At 39.0% G+C, this 16,300-nt stretch overlaps 1 protein-coding gene across 5 annotated transcripts in view; it reads right to left on the minus strand.

The window, feature by feature from the left end:
• The window catches only part of LOC149799881 (uncharacterized), a 61,320-nt gene that overhangs the window by 14,644 nt on the left and 30,376 nt on the right, over window positions 1-16,300 (minus strand). For 4 of the 5 annotated variants that reach the window (XM_089959323.1, XM_089959322.1, XM_089959324.1 and 1 more), the window contains 2 exons: window positions 15,777-15,956; window positions 12,392-12,672 (listed from right to left, as the gene is read on the minus strand). In XM_089959323.1, the coding sequence (XP_089815449.1) occupies window positions 12,392-12,672; window positions 15,777-15,956 (461 nt within the window). The remainder of the gene's footprint in view (window positions 1-12,391; window positions 12,673-15,776; window positions 15,957-16,300) is intronic. The other variant, XM_089959326.1, reaches the window with a different exon arrangement.

Here is a 16,300-nt window from a genome sequence, read left to right on the forward strand (position 1 = left end):
GCTTTTGTATGTCTTGCAGAGAAGACCTGGGTGAAGGGGTGGTCACTGTAGTGGTTGAGGTTGTGTTGAAGGGCATGATGGTCACTTCTTTTTATAGTCGATGCCTTGCGAAGCGTCGATCCAAGAATGAAAACTGGATGGATATCCTTTCCAACGTACTTTGACTTCTTTAACACGACGTTTTCCAACTTTACGGGTTCTTTGATCCAGAATGCTTTCGATGTCGTACACTTCATCTTTTTGTTCGTCACGCTTTGTAAATCGGGCAAGTAAAGCGTTCCTATTAACACTTCCCCGTTCATGTCTTCCTATTTATTAACGGCAGGATGACAACCACGCACTCTTCCAGTGACACGAAACAATTCGGTGATCCAGTTTGGTAAGTAACCTTTGTCGAAAGTGCGTTTGGTTTTGCCAATGCGCACCCAATCTTCCGTCGTCAACACTTTATCTTTCTTGGGACAGCCACAGTCGGGTGTCACTTCTTGGGGGGCATAACAAATGCTCCGATGGTAAGATTGGATGTATGCTTTGATCAGGTGCGGTAAGACGTCGATGTATTTGAGAGTGTGTTGATGCGTACAATATATCCACATTCGTTTTCTTTCAAGATGCGTTAAAAACGTTCCACGATGCTGGCTTTGTTTTCTGGATTCTCGGTGGTGACAAAATGAATGTCTCGTTTCTTTAATTTTTTTTTTTTTTGAAAGTTTGGTTCATAAATTCGGTCCTTTGTCGGTTTGCCATCGGAGAGGGTGACGACCACTTTGTTTCAACACCAGTTTTAGGGCTCGCACTAACTCAGGGCTCGATTTTGACGTCAATGGCACGACCCAGGCAAATTTGTAAAAGACGTCGATTACATAAAACAAATATTTGTAGCAACGATTTTAGGTGGCCAAGTGAGGGGCATCGGCTAAATCGGCTTGCCATTGATGATCGATACCCTCCACTCGGGTGCGATTTCAGGAACATTTTCGTCGAATGGGTTTGTGTAAGGTGTACGTGGCTTGTTCTTGTAACCATTACTGCACTTGAGGTAAACAAACACTTTTCAGTCGAGATTTGGCAGCACGATACAATTTCTGAACTCCTTCGAAACCCGCAGGATGGGCTGGATCGTAGTAAATGCTGGCTAACACATTCTCCATCAGGACTTTTTTGTATCAGTCACCCACTTTTCACTGATGCTACTGTGGATGGAGTGAGGTGGTGGTTTGGAAACGGCATTACGTGTCCGACGTGCCACGGGAGTAGAAGTCGAGGGTAGTGGTTTTGGTGGTGGTGGTGGCAGTAATGGGATAGCCCTTCTGGTTTCAATTTTTTTTTTTTCACTTTTGTCGAAGGAGGAGTGAACATCATCTTTTTAACCCAAGCTTTGAGTTCTCGTTAGGGTGTGGGAGAAGAGGACAAAAAGGACAATGCAATTATACTAGCGATGGAAGCCGCTAACGGTGTTTGAAAGACTTCTCGTGCTTCTTCTTCCTCTGGTCTCCGTGGGGTTGCGCCTATCTTGGTCACTGGGGGGAGTGGTAATAGACTTTTTCAGCAGGGACTTAAAATCTTTCAGAGTCTGTCGAGCTGTTTCGTCTAAAGCTTTTTAGTGAAAGTGTTGAAATCGTTGCAACACTTGACTCTGTAGCATGCTCGATCTCTCATGGAATATCATTTTGTGGCAGGTACTTTGTTAGCAGCTACCACTGAGGCTGAGGAGAAGGAGGGGGTCACCGCTGGAGGAGAGGTTCCTGGAGATACTGTTTTACATATTTTCATCAAATCGGGAACAACGGGTGTCAAATTTGGTTTGTCTAGCATCACTAGCGGCGGAGAAGTAGAAGAACCTGAGGCTGCTGTGGCTTTTCTCATGTGGATGATTTGGGGGGCATTGGGGTCCTATTTTAAGAAGGAGCGAATGACGACACCTTCTAGAGAACCGCTACATCCAGGTCTCAAAATGATTTACTTTTTGGTCTGCATGTCGATGCGGAGATCTGCCAGTTTAATCAAGGCTACTTTGTTTCTCTCAAAAAAGCGTTTGGTTTGATGTGAAATGTGAATGATGCCTTGCAGTAATGGACGTACTGTCACCGTAAACCATCGTAAGACTTCTTTGAGACTGGTTTCTAAGACACGAGCACGTATTTGTTATTTTATTCGTGACTGATGCCGTACAATGCACGAATCGATTTGACGAGAAGATGAGACTGAAGGGACGTTATGTTGACGATGTGTGAGACATATCCAAAGTGTCCGAGGATTTTATTGATTTCTTAAGTCGCCGGATACGTGTACGCGGCAGGCCCTCTGTATTGGCACCAGTGGTGAAATAATCAATCAATCAATTAAAGGATAAAAGTCGCCTACGCAACTAGTGCTTTCGCAACTGGTTAAGTCTCGAAGGTCGAGATTTTCAATTGATCGGGACTGTAGGAATGGAGCCACTACAGTCCCGCTTTTATCTGCGAATGTCACACTTTTTAATTCATGAACGCCACAGGAAAGCTGTACGCCCAGAAACGGCAAAGCGCGTAAGATCAAATTAAGTCCAGTTGTACTAGTGCACAGAAATCTATTCCAATGGTGTGTAAGCCACTCGTGTAATTTTCCTAATCCTTTAAGTTGTGTAATTTCATTACTATTTTTAATTGAAGTTGGAATTTGGTGTACATGGTGTTCTTTTGATTTTCCGAAATGTTTTCAATCAGCTGGGTGTGTTTGGGTCACGCTGTTTACTTTCGGTTTTCACTTTTGATAGTGGTATACATAGGATCTGGTTAGGGTTGTGGGGATAGAGCTTTTATCGAAAGAGGTATTCAATAGTCAAAGGAAGAACCTCATATAAATTGGCAATTTGAAAAACGATGTACATTTTCTTCTTTACTCCTTCTCCATTCTGTGTTATCCTCTTTCTTTCTTCGTGCTGTTGAATTGTTTAGCTGTTTTTCTCGAGTTTGCTGTTCTGCTTCGACTCGACTTCCACTGCTTTAGATCTTGATGTTTGCGACTGGTCTTTAATTGCCATGATTCTTTGTTTAATAGCTATATTGAATTTGGAAGGTATATTGTGCACATTTTTGTTGTATAAATTAGTATGTTTGGTCTGAGTATCATTGTTGGATTTACATGTGTTAATAATTGGGGATTGTGTTGTTGTTGTTTATTTAGTTCCGCCTTGTGTGTGGGGCCTGAAGACTGGGATTAGGTCACCTTATAGTCTTAAGATGGTTGAGGCCTAAGAATTTTTGTGCTTATTGACATCTTACCACTCTTGTTGTCGTGTGTATCTGAGCCTGATGGCGGGGGTTTGCCACCTTTATAATATGTATACTTAGTTAGGGGAATATATGTGTTCTTTTTTTTATACCATGATGGCTAGTATTGTTTTAGCTGCATGCCTACATGCGAAAAATTCCCACACAAAAACACACACACAACAACAACCATGGGATTGCGCTTCAGCTAGCAGTCTTACCTTACTGTTTTAGCCCTTCTGTTAATTGTTATTATAATTACTTGTGGGTGTATTTATATGTTGCTATGTTTGTTAATGTGTTTGAGGTACCATATTATGTTCATGTATGTAGTATCGATGTTTTGTTGTGTACCTTGTCCAAAAACTCAAGGTATGTTGTAGGGGAATTAATTTTTTTTGGGGTAATCTTGGAAACCGACTCATTGATTATGGTATATGGGACAGGTGTTGAATACGTGGTCCAGTGTTTCTGCAGCAGGGCAATGTGGACAGTTAGTAGTTTGGTTCAATTCCTTCCTGGGATGTTTCCCAAAGCTGTTTCGGAGTAAAGTTTTTCCTGTTTTGATCCTATTGATAATTCGGATGTCCACGATTTCCAGGATTTAAGGTGTCTTGATTACACTTGTGGCCTCCTTTTTGCAGTTGGTATAAATGTCTGCCCTTGTTGGTGTTGTCCCAGAGCTGCTGACATTTCTTGTTCATTTTGCTTCTTATTTGGCTATATATCTCATACCCACTGTAGTTAAGTGGTTCTGTTGCATTGTTCAGGCGTTTGTATTTCGCCCTTCGGTCAGCTCTATCGTTGCCAATGAGATTGATGTGAGAAGGTACCCATAGGAATTCGATGGTTTGTTGTTAATCTTTGATCTCCTTGACGGATAACAAAGAGTCCTCTAGCATATTTGCTCCACTTTATGACGTGCCAGTCTCTAAGGATTTGAGTGCGCTTAGAGAGTCTGTTATAATAACGTACTGGCTGTGAGTTTGGGTCTTTATCCATTTGAGGGCTTCATTTATTGCCCAGATTTATGCTGTGTAGATGGAGCAGCCATCCAGGAGTCTTGCGCCAAATTCAACTTATTGTTGCGACACCACTATTGTAGCAGCAGTTCTGTTTAGTTCTTTCGATTTAGATCCGTCTGTGTAGATTTTAAGGAAGCCAGAGCAAGTTTCTTCGATGATTTTCTGGATTTATGTTAGTATTTTTGGTGGATTTTATAGTCTGGATCCTAAGTTCTGGGCAGACAGGTTTATTATGGGCGTGCAGTTTTTCCAAGATGTAGTATCTTTGATTTTGTATTGTTCTGCTTGAATTCCAAATAGTTGAATTTCATCACAGAGTGTGTGTATTTTTTTACCTGCTGGGTGGTTTAGAGCTCGTTTTTACCTGAACGGAATGTTGCACATTTTAATCATCATTTCGGTTGGGTTGGTGTCTCGATGTATTGAGATTCTGGCAGCATATCCCAATATGTGCTCTTCTCGTCTGAGGTGCAGCGGTAGATCTCCCGTCAGTATTTGGAGCTCCTCGAGTGAGATGTTAGGTAGAGTCCCCGTACATAGTCTAAGTGCTTTATATTGTATGCTGTCCAGTTTCTTATGCAGGTCCTTGTTTGCCGAGGCATAGTATGTTTCTTTTACGAATGGGATTGGTGCATTTTGGATGCAGAGTTTTAGGTATGTAGTAGGTTTCCTGTTTGTTGGGGAGAAAAGCATTTCTACTGTTTTAGTATCATATATTTTGAATCCATAGTTATCTGCCGATTTGCCGATGGCGTCTAGGCTTTGCTGTAGCTGCTTGATGTTGTTTTGGCTGTTGGGGTTGCCTGCCTTCCATATTCCACTATCGTCAGCAAATTGGGACAGTTCGACTAGTTTGTTGGTAATATTGTTGCAAAGGATGTTGATCATAAGGTTGGACATTATTGGACTTATTACGCTTCCCTGGGGAGTTCCATCGTCCAGAGTGAAAGTCTCGGAGAATGCATCGCCTACTCTGGTTTTGATTTACCTCCCCGTTAGGAAGTTTGAGATCCAACGGTGCATTCTTCCTGCTATGCCGAATTGATTGAGTTTGGAGATGAGGCCTTTAGTCCAGACCATATCAAACTCTTTTTCGAGATCTATGAATAAAACAATTAAGTGCCTATCTTTTTTCCGTTTGGCATTGAAGACAAGTTTAATGCTGGCTTCTAGTCGAATTAGCTGATCAATGTTGGAGCGTTTGGTTTTAAATCCACTTTGATTTTCAGTAAGTAGGTGGTTTTGTTCCAGGTTGTGTCTTAGCAGGTTGTTGATCATTGTTTCCATGACTTTGCAGATGGTGTTAGTCAAGGAGATGGGTCTATATGATGTTATGTTTTGGGGGTCTTTTCCTGGTTTAGGTATGGCTATGACCACTGCTTGTTTCAATAATGTGGGTATGTTTTCAGTGTGCCATATTAGGTTTATCATGTCAAGTATGATTCTTTGCATATTTATCGGGAGATGTTTATAGATGTCATAGCCGAGGTTGTCTTCACCTAGGGATGTGGGTTTTTTGTGTTAATGAGTGCTTTTCTCCATTCATCGAGGTTCAGTGGGTCATTTAGTGGTGAGTCATTGTTGGTTTGGTCCGTGAATATGTTAGGGAATTCTTCTTGGAGTGCCAGTCTTCGCTCCATAAATTTTTCCGTATTATTTTTATTACTGCTGCAATTAGCAGAATGTCGTGCCAGCTTTTCTGCTTTGTTCTTCTTGGTGTCGGTTCCTGATATTTTTGGTGATGTTGCCGGGACCTTCACTTTCATGGCTTTGGCTTTTGCCCAGACTTCTGTAGAGCTGGTATGATGGTTGAGTGTGCAGCAGTATGCTCGCCATGAATTATTTTTGGCTTCCTTTATTACTGTTCTTGTATTGTTTTCTTTTTGCTTATATATTATAAAGTCCGAAGCTAGTTTTGTGTGTTTAAAACGGTTGAGGGCTTTCTTTTTTCTTTGATGGCTATGCGGCAATTGTCTGTCCACCATGGTATACTATTGTTGTTGGATTTCCCGCTTGTTTTAGGTATACTGTTTTATGCCGCTTCATTTATAGCCTGGGTTATGTTGTGATAGTATTGATTTGCATCGTTACTTTAAAGTTCTTCTAGTTGTATCTTGCTCAAGGCTTGTTGGAAGAGGACCCAATTGGCTTGCTTTGTTTTCCATTTTTGTATGGTTACTTGTTGCGTTTTTGGACTTTGTATGCATATTGTTATACATAGCGGGAAGTGGTCACTGATAAGTGCAAGGTTTGGTGTTGCGAGAGTTAAATCAATAGGTGTCAGTTTTCCGTGGATGGGGTCTATTCTGGTGGGTGTGCCGGTATTTAATATTACAAGTTGTTTCTCTCTGGCGTACTTTTCGATGCTTTTCCCTCTTGTGTCTATATGGTCACCACCCCATTCAGTGTGGTTGCATTAAAGTCCCCACAAATTATGCTAGTTATACCCTTACCTTTCAATAGCTCCGAGTAAGTTTGGGTGGGGTTTGTATTATTTCCTCCAGAGTCATATTTATTATAACTATGTAAGTGTCTTTGTCCTACTTTAATATTGGTTGTTTGATATTCAGTTAGGTTTCTATTTAAATTAATGTTAGTGTCTATCTCTACTGCATTTGTAATATCGTTGTGAACATATATGGCAAGTCTTCCTCCTTTTTTCTATTATTCCTATGCTTAAGAAACTTTGTGTCAAAACAGTTTATTTTGGGGATAGTCTTACTTTTTCATTTAAGAGTGTGTCTTGTAAGCATAGGATTTTCGGTTTGCAGGTGACTATGTTAATGGCTGATATTAGTTTTTCCACGGTTTGGAATTAGGCCTCTGCAGTTCCATTGCCATATAATGAGTTTGTCTGCATACTCTTTGTCGTTATGTGTATCCATTATTCAATGTTGTTATTTATTTGTTTAGTATGATTTTTAATAACATACAGGGAAGTTTGGAGCTTTTATTTGTCCAAGAGCAAGATTTTTTTCTAGTAGTCGTAGGAGTAAAAGGATGAAGTCTTGCTTTTTAATTTGATTGTGATGCGTGTTCTCTTGTATATCCTCCCGGAGGTCAGTGAAATATCGGGTTATTAAGACGGGATCGATATAGTCCTCTGTTGTGGTATTTACCTCTTTTCCCTCTTCTATAGCACTAGGGGTGGTATTTTCCTTGTTTATGTATTGACTACGTGCTGGTTCTTGTATGTTTTGTTTGGGTGTAGTATCTGTTTTTTGTGTATTGTCTAATTTATGTGTGTCATTCCTCTTGGTTGTGGGTGATTGAGGTCGACTGTGCGTAGCGCGTGATCCATGACAGGTAGTTGCTGTTGTTAGTGTAGGGTTCCCTTCGTTTGTTTGTGTCGCTGCTTGTGTTTGGTTGTTGTTCTTGCTCAGGTTTTTGGCTAGGTTATAGGAGATTTGCCTGTCTTCCATGATTTGTATGATTTGTATATTATGTGTTGTGTAGGGGCACTCCCTATAGTATGGTGGGTGTACTCCTCGGCACATTTATAAGAATTTGCTGCACATTTTCCTTTGTGCTTTCCTCTTCATTTATTGTATCTTGTGTGATATCGGCATCGGGAGGTGAAGTGCCCTCATCGCTGGCAATTATTGCAGTAACGATGCTTGTTGATGTATTTTTGTAGTGTTATGGGCTTGCCAAATGGACAGAACCTAATACTTTTTGGTGGAGGTTCTGCAAATTCAAGCAGTACTGTAAAGTTTTCCACCCCTTGATGATTTCTTAGTTTCGTAATTTGTCTATATGGAATATGGTGGTATGTTACATAATATTCTATTTCCGATGTTGTCTTCCATAGGTGGTGGCCTGTAAGCTTTAAGATAGCTTTGAATCCACAGCTTGGGGTTTCTTTGCTTTCACTTTCATTGGTCATGGTTGGTTTATTTGGGCCCTTGTCTTTCGCCTCTTCTCCACGATTGGGCGTTGTTGTTTTATTAGTGCTGATAGTGTTCGTTGCTTTATGTCTGTTGATGGTGACAGGGATGCCCGCTATGTTTGTTATTTCCAGGTATTTGATAAGCTGCCGTGCAGAGTTACACCAGATAATCATGTAGTTGGCCTCTGGTCGAATACTTTGGAAGGTGCCGCTGCGGTGTTGTGTTAATAATACTGCTAAACTCTTACTATTTATTCGTAGAAATCTTTCATTGGTGCTATATATATTGTTAGCTCTGGTGGGTGATATTTCGCGGGTTTAGATTTTTCCTTATGTTGGTATTCTCCATATGTTGTGTTGTTATTTCCTTTTCATCTTAGGTGGCTGGTGTTGTTGTTATTCTTGTTTCTTGTATCTATGTTGGTTTTATTGTTGTCCTGTTGTTTTTTGACCGGGTGTTGTTTCTCATCTGTTTGCTGTGTGTTGTTGGTTGTGATTGTTTTTTGCTATATTGAGTTCCTTTGATTGTTTTTTTTCCTTTTTCCCTCTGATGTTTGTTCTTCGGATTCTGGCATATCATGGTGGGTATGGTTTGTTGTTTCTTGTTGTTCTTGGTTTGCTTCCTGGAGGGTTTTTCTATTTCCGCCGTTTCCCTGGCCGTTATGTGCTCCGATGGACCCGCTTGCTGACTCTTATGTATGGTGTAGTTTGGGGTAGTGGACAGGCCTGAGATTTTGTGTGTTTTGCTAGTGATTGTTGTTGTTGTTGTTGCTGTGGATATTGTGTATTGTTGATAGTCTTTTTGTCCAAGTACTACCATTATATCTTGAGTATCTTGATGGTGTAGAGTGTTAGGTGTAGTTTGTGTAGGCGTTGTTGATGGTGTCGTTGTTGTCAGCTTGTTGTCTCTCATCTTTTGATTGTTGCTCGCCGTTCTTACTGGTCCATCTTGGGTCTCCTGGTGTTGGTGTGTATTGTATGTTGTGGTTGTTGTTGTATTTGTATCAGATGATGTTGTCTTGTTGCCAACCTTAACATCTTTGCAAGGGCAGCTGGTGGTATTGTTACTATTTTGTTGTCGGTTCCCTTTTCATTGGTGGTTTTGTCATTTTGGGTCTCTTGCTTTTGTTGTGATGTGTAAGTTGTTTGGTTGGAAGTAGTTGTTGTGGTTATTGTTGGTGTCACTATCGCTACTATGTTGTCAGTATGTATTGTTGGTAACTCTGCTATTTTTATGTTGTTAGTCTTTCTATTTTCAGTTGTGTTGTCTTCCGGGGTCTCTTGGTGTTGTTGTGAGGTGTAAGTTGTGTATTCGTTAGTTGGTGTTATTGGGGCTGTAGCGGTTGTTGTTTCATCATTGTTGGTTTTGTCTTCCATTATGGGTGTTGTTGGTGTTGTTGTCGTTACCCTGTTGTCGGTTTCTTTTTCTTCTGACACTGTGGCCAACACAGGTTTAAAAGTTACTTTTTACTGAATGTTTGACTTTATGATCACAAATCTCTGACATAGTTTGCCACTTCTTTTGTCCAAGCCTCGCAACCAAAACTTTTCCAGTCACGTACATCTGGTCAGTGAGGGTGTAAGTCACAAACTACACACATATCGTCCGTAAACATCTTCAGTGCCTAAAACTTGACGAATCTTTTATTTCCCGTAGAGGTCGGGAAGTTTTGAGATGAAATCGCAAGGCTTTTAAAAGAACGGGTCTCTCGTGTACACTTAAAGGTAACACCCTCATGGTTTTGGTGGTACTTTGATGTACAGATCATAAAGAGCCCACAAGGAATCGGCTGGTAAACGAAATCCCAAAAAGGAGGTTACTAAAGCTCACATCACTTGACGACCCCGGTTCAATGGATACAGTTCTCGTAATAAGTGTTAGTAATTTTCCACCGTCTGAATAATGTCATTGATTTCCTTCCACGGTATTTGTTGTATCACAACAGATAAAGGTAGCGACATGATAGCCAGTTTTTATACCCTCTTTTGTCGAAGGTAATAAATGTACTTTTCGAAAAGAAGCGGTTTTATTTCAGTGCCGTACCAAGATTGTTTAGTCACTAACTTACACACCATACGCCAGGTCCAGAGCTTTATACAATTCCACGCTAACGCACGTTACCGTCAATGCTCGTTCTTCATGAGTGTGCTGACAAGGTTGGTCTTGGTTGCACGTTTCGGCACAAGTGCAACACAAAGGAAACATCCGTTCTCCTTGGCAATGATGAGGTAAAACGGGATGATACAAGCCCATGGGAGATAAGACTTTACATTTAATCAGTCCTTCATATTGTCGAACGTTGTCCAGGTCGATGTGTTCCTTCAACAATTGTGGGTTCCCTGCGGAAAAGTGACGAAATTTGCACACGTAAGGATACAGTGAACACACGTCCAAGTATTTGATTTCTCCTCCTTTCTCCTCATCGGCGTGGTACAGCAAGCAGGTGGCGTTCGTCCGTCCTCCTTACAAACTGTCCCGAGGGTTCAGCGGGTCCAAGAACTTGTAACTTTCCACAATGCGTTTAAACTCGGCATCGGTTTTGAAAGGGTAATCGTACTCGTGTTCCCACATTTCCACCACTTTGTATCCTTGCTGTTCTAACTTCAAGCGACGTTGACAAGTGGCCTCGTACAAGTCTTCCATGGTCCATTGTAAAAACTGACTTTTAGTGTCACGTTGAGGGAAACAGGTCGGACAAGTGACATTAGCAACCGTTAAACTCGTACACGATCTTATGGTTTTCTAAGTCCCATCCATTCACCGAATACGCACCTATATAGGGAATGTGACGTCACAGACAGCTCTCTTCGGATTGGAAGACAAACTCCCTACTGTGACTGAATTTTGCAACGCGTGTTAGGATTGGTGAAAGAACTTGTTTCCATCCGCTCTTCCACTATAAATGTCCTCAATGTTAACAAATGATGTTAACAAAAAATACAATGGCCCTTTCCAGGGCCACTCCATTGCCTCGAAAATATTTAATCTCTTGCCTAAAAAAAAAATCTTGAGTCGATTTTTGTGTGATAGATTTATGTTCATAAATCTATGTTTGTGTCATATCTATGTCTCTGTTTATGTATCTAACCCTATCTCTAACCCTGTCTCTATGACTCTATGGCTATGTCTCTATTTGTCCCTAGAGTAACGTGTATTCAGGTCAACCCCTGATGTTCCGCCCGACTGAGGTCAGCCACTTGCAACATTGTTGCCAATGTCCAGTACCATGACGTCACCCCTGTTCAATTCCTATTCTCCCTAAACAGTACCAACCTATGTTAAACTTTCCCTTGTCCCGCTATAGTCCCACCGATGTTAAATTTCCACATGTTAAATTCCCATTGTCCCGAAAGGGCAAACACCCCTTTTGAACATAGAAGTCCACTTGTTCCTGAATCTTTCCTTTCACAACTTTCGCTTCTTGTATGTGTTTACTTTACATATCATTGCCGATGAACGTACCTTGATTTTTCATCTGCGTTGTGCATGATAGGGGAAACCATTTAGTACTCTAACTTTCAATTAAAACATATTGCTACCATTACGCGTAAATATCCCTCGTCTAAAATGTTCAAACCGTAAATCAAGAAAATGTCATTCTTACCTGTATAAAGGCAAATCTGTGCACAGGTTTCGGTAATGCAGGGGACCTAAACTGATTATTGGGTCATATATTAACCTCAAGGTTATCGCGTTAAGCTACAGGTAAAATGAAACATGATATGATAACCTCAAAGAATCAACTTTCTTGTGGGTTTTTTTTTGTTTGTTTGTTTGTTTTTTTTCCCAAATGAAATGATATTTGAGCTTATCTCTTTGACCTCTTGCACCTTTTGTACATTCCGGGTTTAATGGGCTTTTCTGTGGAGCCCTTTTAAGGTACTGATGTAATGTGAGTGAAAATGTATGTGCTCTTGTACTTATTAGTAAGTTCATGTTAATGGCTCAATGCTTTTAATAATAGTGAAGTTCTGCAACAGACTAGTGACCTGCTTTTCATTCCTCAACTCTACAATTATAATTCTGAATGTGGAACAAAAACTGTGTTTATGGGTTATAAGATGACTCACATTGTAAAACTTACAATAAATAATGAGTAATACATTGTCATTTGTGTTTGGGATTCATAATGGACATTGCATGCCAAGTTCGGTACACAGTACGAAATGCATGTAACTGTCTTGAAGATAAATGTGTACTCCAAAATACAGAAGAGAAGTCATACCCAGAAAAACCATCGACATCAAATTTGCAATAGCTCTCATGCACACTAAGGTTCGTTTGGTAGATTTTCACGTCATCGTCCTCTGTCCATTCGACGAGGCAAAGTTCGGTGTCGTCTTCGGTAGATGGCGCTGAAGGAAGAGGCAGGGTTACGCTAACTGGCTTCTGAAATTTGAGTGCATCATTATGTCTTACCCAAACTCTAGCCGACACGCTTATGATGTCTATAACGTCATCAGGATCATGTATTGTTGTCTGCGCCTCTGGATTAGGGAGCATCACCTAGATGAATTAACACAATAAATGAAATATTTAATATGATGAACGGGAATTATGTTCATCTGATTCCTCACATATATGACACTTTTGACCTACAAACAGACTAAAAACAACAATTCATAATGTCTACAATATTTTTAAGTACATGTGGAAACACAGCTGATCAATAATACTCTGCACACTAAATATTACAAGCCAGTCAAACTTTAGAGACATTGTTTGGAATTGAATAGTCAGATATTAAGGGGAATAACTCTGCTAAATAATGACCTGGAACGCGGATCATCAAATTCAGCTCAAGTCTTATCAATATCAACAGTCTATACATCTTGATTACAATATAAATACAGTAATCGTTGTGAGGAAATTAAAGCATGTGGATCTAACAATCCTGGTTCATAACTGTCGAAACTGATGACGAAAAACAGGCCTTATTAACATAACTTTTAAATCTAATAATAGGTATAGAGGGGTCATTGGAATAAAAACGGAAAGTGACTGGAGCTGTAACTCTGCTAAATCATAAAGAATAATGCCGATAATACAGAACAGCAGATTTTTCATCCTAAGCAGTCTGCCAAATGTGCCTAAAATTAATTATAATTAAGAACGTTACTGAGTAGGAATGAAAGTTGGCTGGTTTTTCAGTCAGGGGCTATAACTTGGCTCAGTCATAGCGTAGCATGCTGACACACTCGGACAACTTCTTATCAATAATAAGATGTATAGCACATTTGGTTGAAATATTTAAACAATCAAGGGAGCTATGTTGTGGAAATGAAAGTAGGATCGAGGAAAGGACCGACAAACAGAAAGGACCAATTTAATAAGCCACCTTCTACGAAAAGCGGGAGACAGCCATCTAAATTCATGTGACCACTTTATATTACTTGGTCTATATACATGCTCCATTTCACTAACGGCGACGGTTGAAAGTAAATTTCAAAATTTCAAAATTTTGAATCTTGAGTTTGTGCTAAATGTTAATTTTCAGTCTTTTAGTGACTGTGACCCTTTTTCTGTTGACGATATTGTATACGGTTCTGGTCCTGTTGGTTATGCTATGTCTCTGTCCCTGTGCCCATGTTGTTTATGTCTCTGTCCCTGTGCCCATGTTTTTATGTCTCTGAACCTGTTGCCCACGTTGTGTATATCTCTGGTCCTGTTGATTAGGTTGTCTATGGTTCTGGTCATGTTGGTCATATTGTCTATTAATTATTTTTTTTACTGAAAAAGTTTATAATTTAAAACTGTATCTAATACAGTCATATATGTTAGGATAAAATCCATTTAACATGTATTCTGGCGATATTTACTTGAACGAAAGGTATTTCCGACTCCGTGGTCGTCATAGTCTCTCAATTCAATCTTAATTTGCGCTGTTTAAGTCAAGAAGATCAAACACTACCGGATGTTATAGAGTCAAGACATTTCTTCACTATTCTTCAACATACAGTCACTGGAAATATCCCATTTCTAATAAGGTATATTTGAATGAAGGTCTGCTAAATTAACACCGGATTCGACGTAACACACACACACACACACACACACACACACTAATAGGAGAACACAAATCACTTGGTGAAAACTTACATAAATATAATCCTATGTACGCTTGTCTTTCATAACATATCTCGTGTGACTGAAGTAGTGACTAAAGTACAAGAACAATATAAGTTACCTGAACAATAAAACCACGCATGCCTGTCATTTCATTACAACTTAACTTTTGAAGCGTAAATAGGTGTTAGCAATTATTGGGCGAAACCATATTGAAAGAGTGAGTTTGTTTACCTTCAACTTGGAGAGCTCTTAAAATACACGTAAGAAGCTAGTTCTTCTAGTAATATATATATATATATATATATATATATATATATATATATATATATATATATATATATATACACACACACACACACACACACGTGGGTGGGGGTGGGGGTGTTACGAGACAGCGTTTATGACATCGTTAGCGTGCGCTCATTATGATTGGCTTCATTCTTGTAAAATTGAGACATCTGATAATTTTTAAGCCCATATGACGCACATTACATTAAATAAGGTATGTGTTATTAAACTGTTGATACGAAATATCAAAAAATATATCTTGCAGCTGAAATAATGCATTTATACTATCTTAGGATCAAACAAGAACCTCAAAATGAATGTTTCAGTTAATGTATGTATGCTATCTTAGGATCAAACAAGAACCTCAGAATGAATGTTTCAGTTAATGCATGTATACTATCTTAGGATCAAACAAGAACCTCAGAATGAATGTTTCAGTTAATGCATGTATACTATCTTAGGATCAAACAAGAACCTCAGAATGAATGTTTCAGTTAATGCATTTATACTATCTTAGGATCAAACAAGAACCTCAGAATGAATGTTTCAGTTAATGCATGTATACTATCTTAGGATCAAACAAGAACCTCAGAATGAATGTTTCAGTTAATGTATGTATACTATCTTAGGATCAAACAAGAACCTCAGAATGAATGTTTCAGTTAATGCATGTATACTATCTTAGGATCAAACAAGACCCTCAGAATGAATGTTTCAGTTAATGCATGTATACTATCTTAGGATCAAACTAGACCCTCAAGATGAATGTTTCAGCTAATGCATTTATACTATCTTAGGATCAAACAAGAACCTCAGAATGAATGTTTCAGTTAATTCATGTATACTATCTTAGGATCAAAGTAGACCCTCAAAATGAATGTTTCAGTTCAAAACCTTGGTCTATTGATGAATTTAAATACAATTGTAGTGTTCTTTTCAAGTACATTTCCTTTTTCTTATTATAGGTCAGTTACATAATATTTCAACACACTTACTAATTAAGGTCATCTAGAAATAAAGATACGGAACAACCAAAGCTTATAATAAGTTTTAAACTGTTCAATAAAGTAATAGAAGGAATGACAGCTTGTGAAACAAAAGCAATATTTTAAAAAAATCTCTCTTGTTAATACAAGTCGACCTATGTTCCATTCAACTATGATTTTCGTTCTTAAAACTCCAAGCATACGGACAAATCGTTGTCAGTATGTTAAACACGGCTTGGAGAGAACTGAGAAGGTAATTTTCTGTACCTGGATTGCAATTTCGTGCTCTTGGCTTACAGAGCACGCTGGAAACGTAACCGTGGCTTCTTCGACTACGTCAGACTTATAGTTGAGTCCTTCGGGACTCAAGGCATAAGGTTGCCACCTCTCTGTTGAAATCACATAAAGGTATTTCATGGGACGAACTGGAAATAATATGTATCCTCCCTGCAAAAAAAATAATAAAACTAAATTGTAATCACCGCATGATGTGCCAAACTCCATAATTTAATTTTATCTTCGAGCAAATATCACGATTCTTTCATCACCAAAAAAATCATTAATAAATATTTAGTCACATTATTTCATTATCGATAAAAAAAAAATGTAATGCAAACGAGTTTACACATTTCTTGCTCTCTTCAATTATTTAAATACAATTTTTGCGAAATTACATCAACCAATAGACAGTCCTTAATTGACTTTTGAAACAGCATCTCAAATACAATTTTAAAAGTGCATAATAATAATAATAATAATAATAATAATGCTTTTATTGATTAAATGTTTTA

This window comes from Sinohyriopsis cumingii, chromosome 5, assembly GCF_028554795.1.
Source record: "Sinohyriopsis cumingii isolate HCF-2022 chromosome 5, ASM2855479v2, whole genome shotgun sequence".
In the NCBI taxonomy this organism is placed as follows: Eukaryota; Metazoa; Mollusca; class Bivalvia; order Unionida; family Unionidae; genus Sinohyriopsis; species Sinohyriopsis cumingii.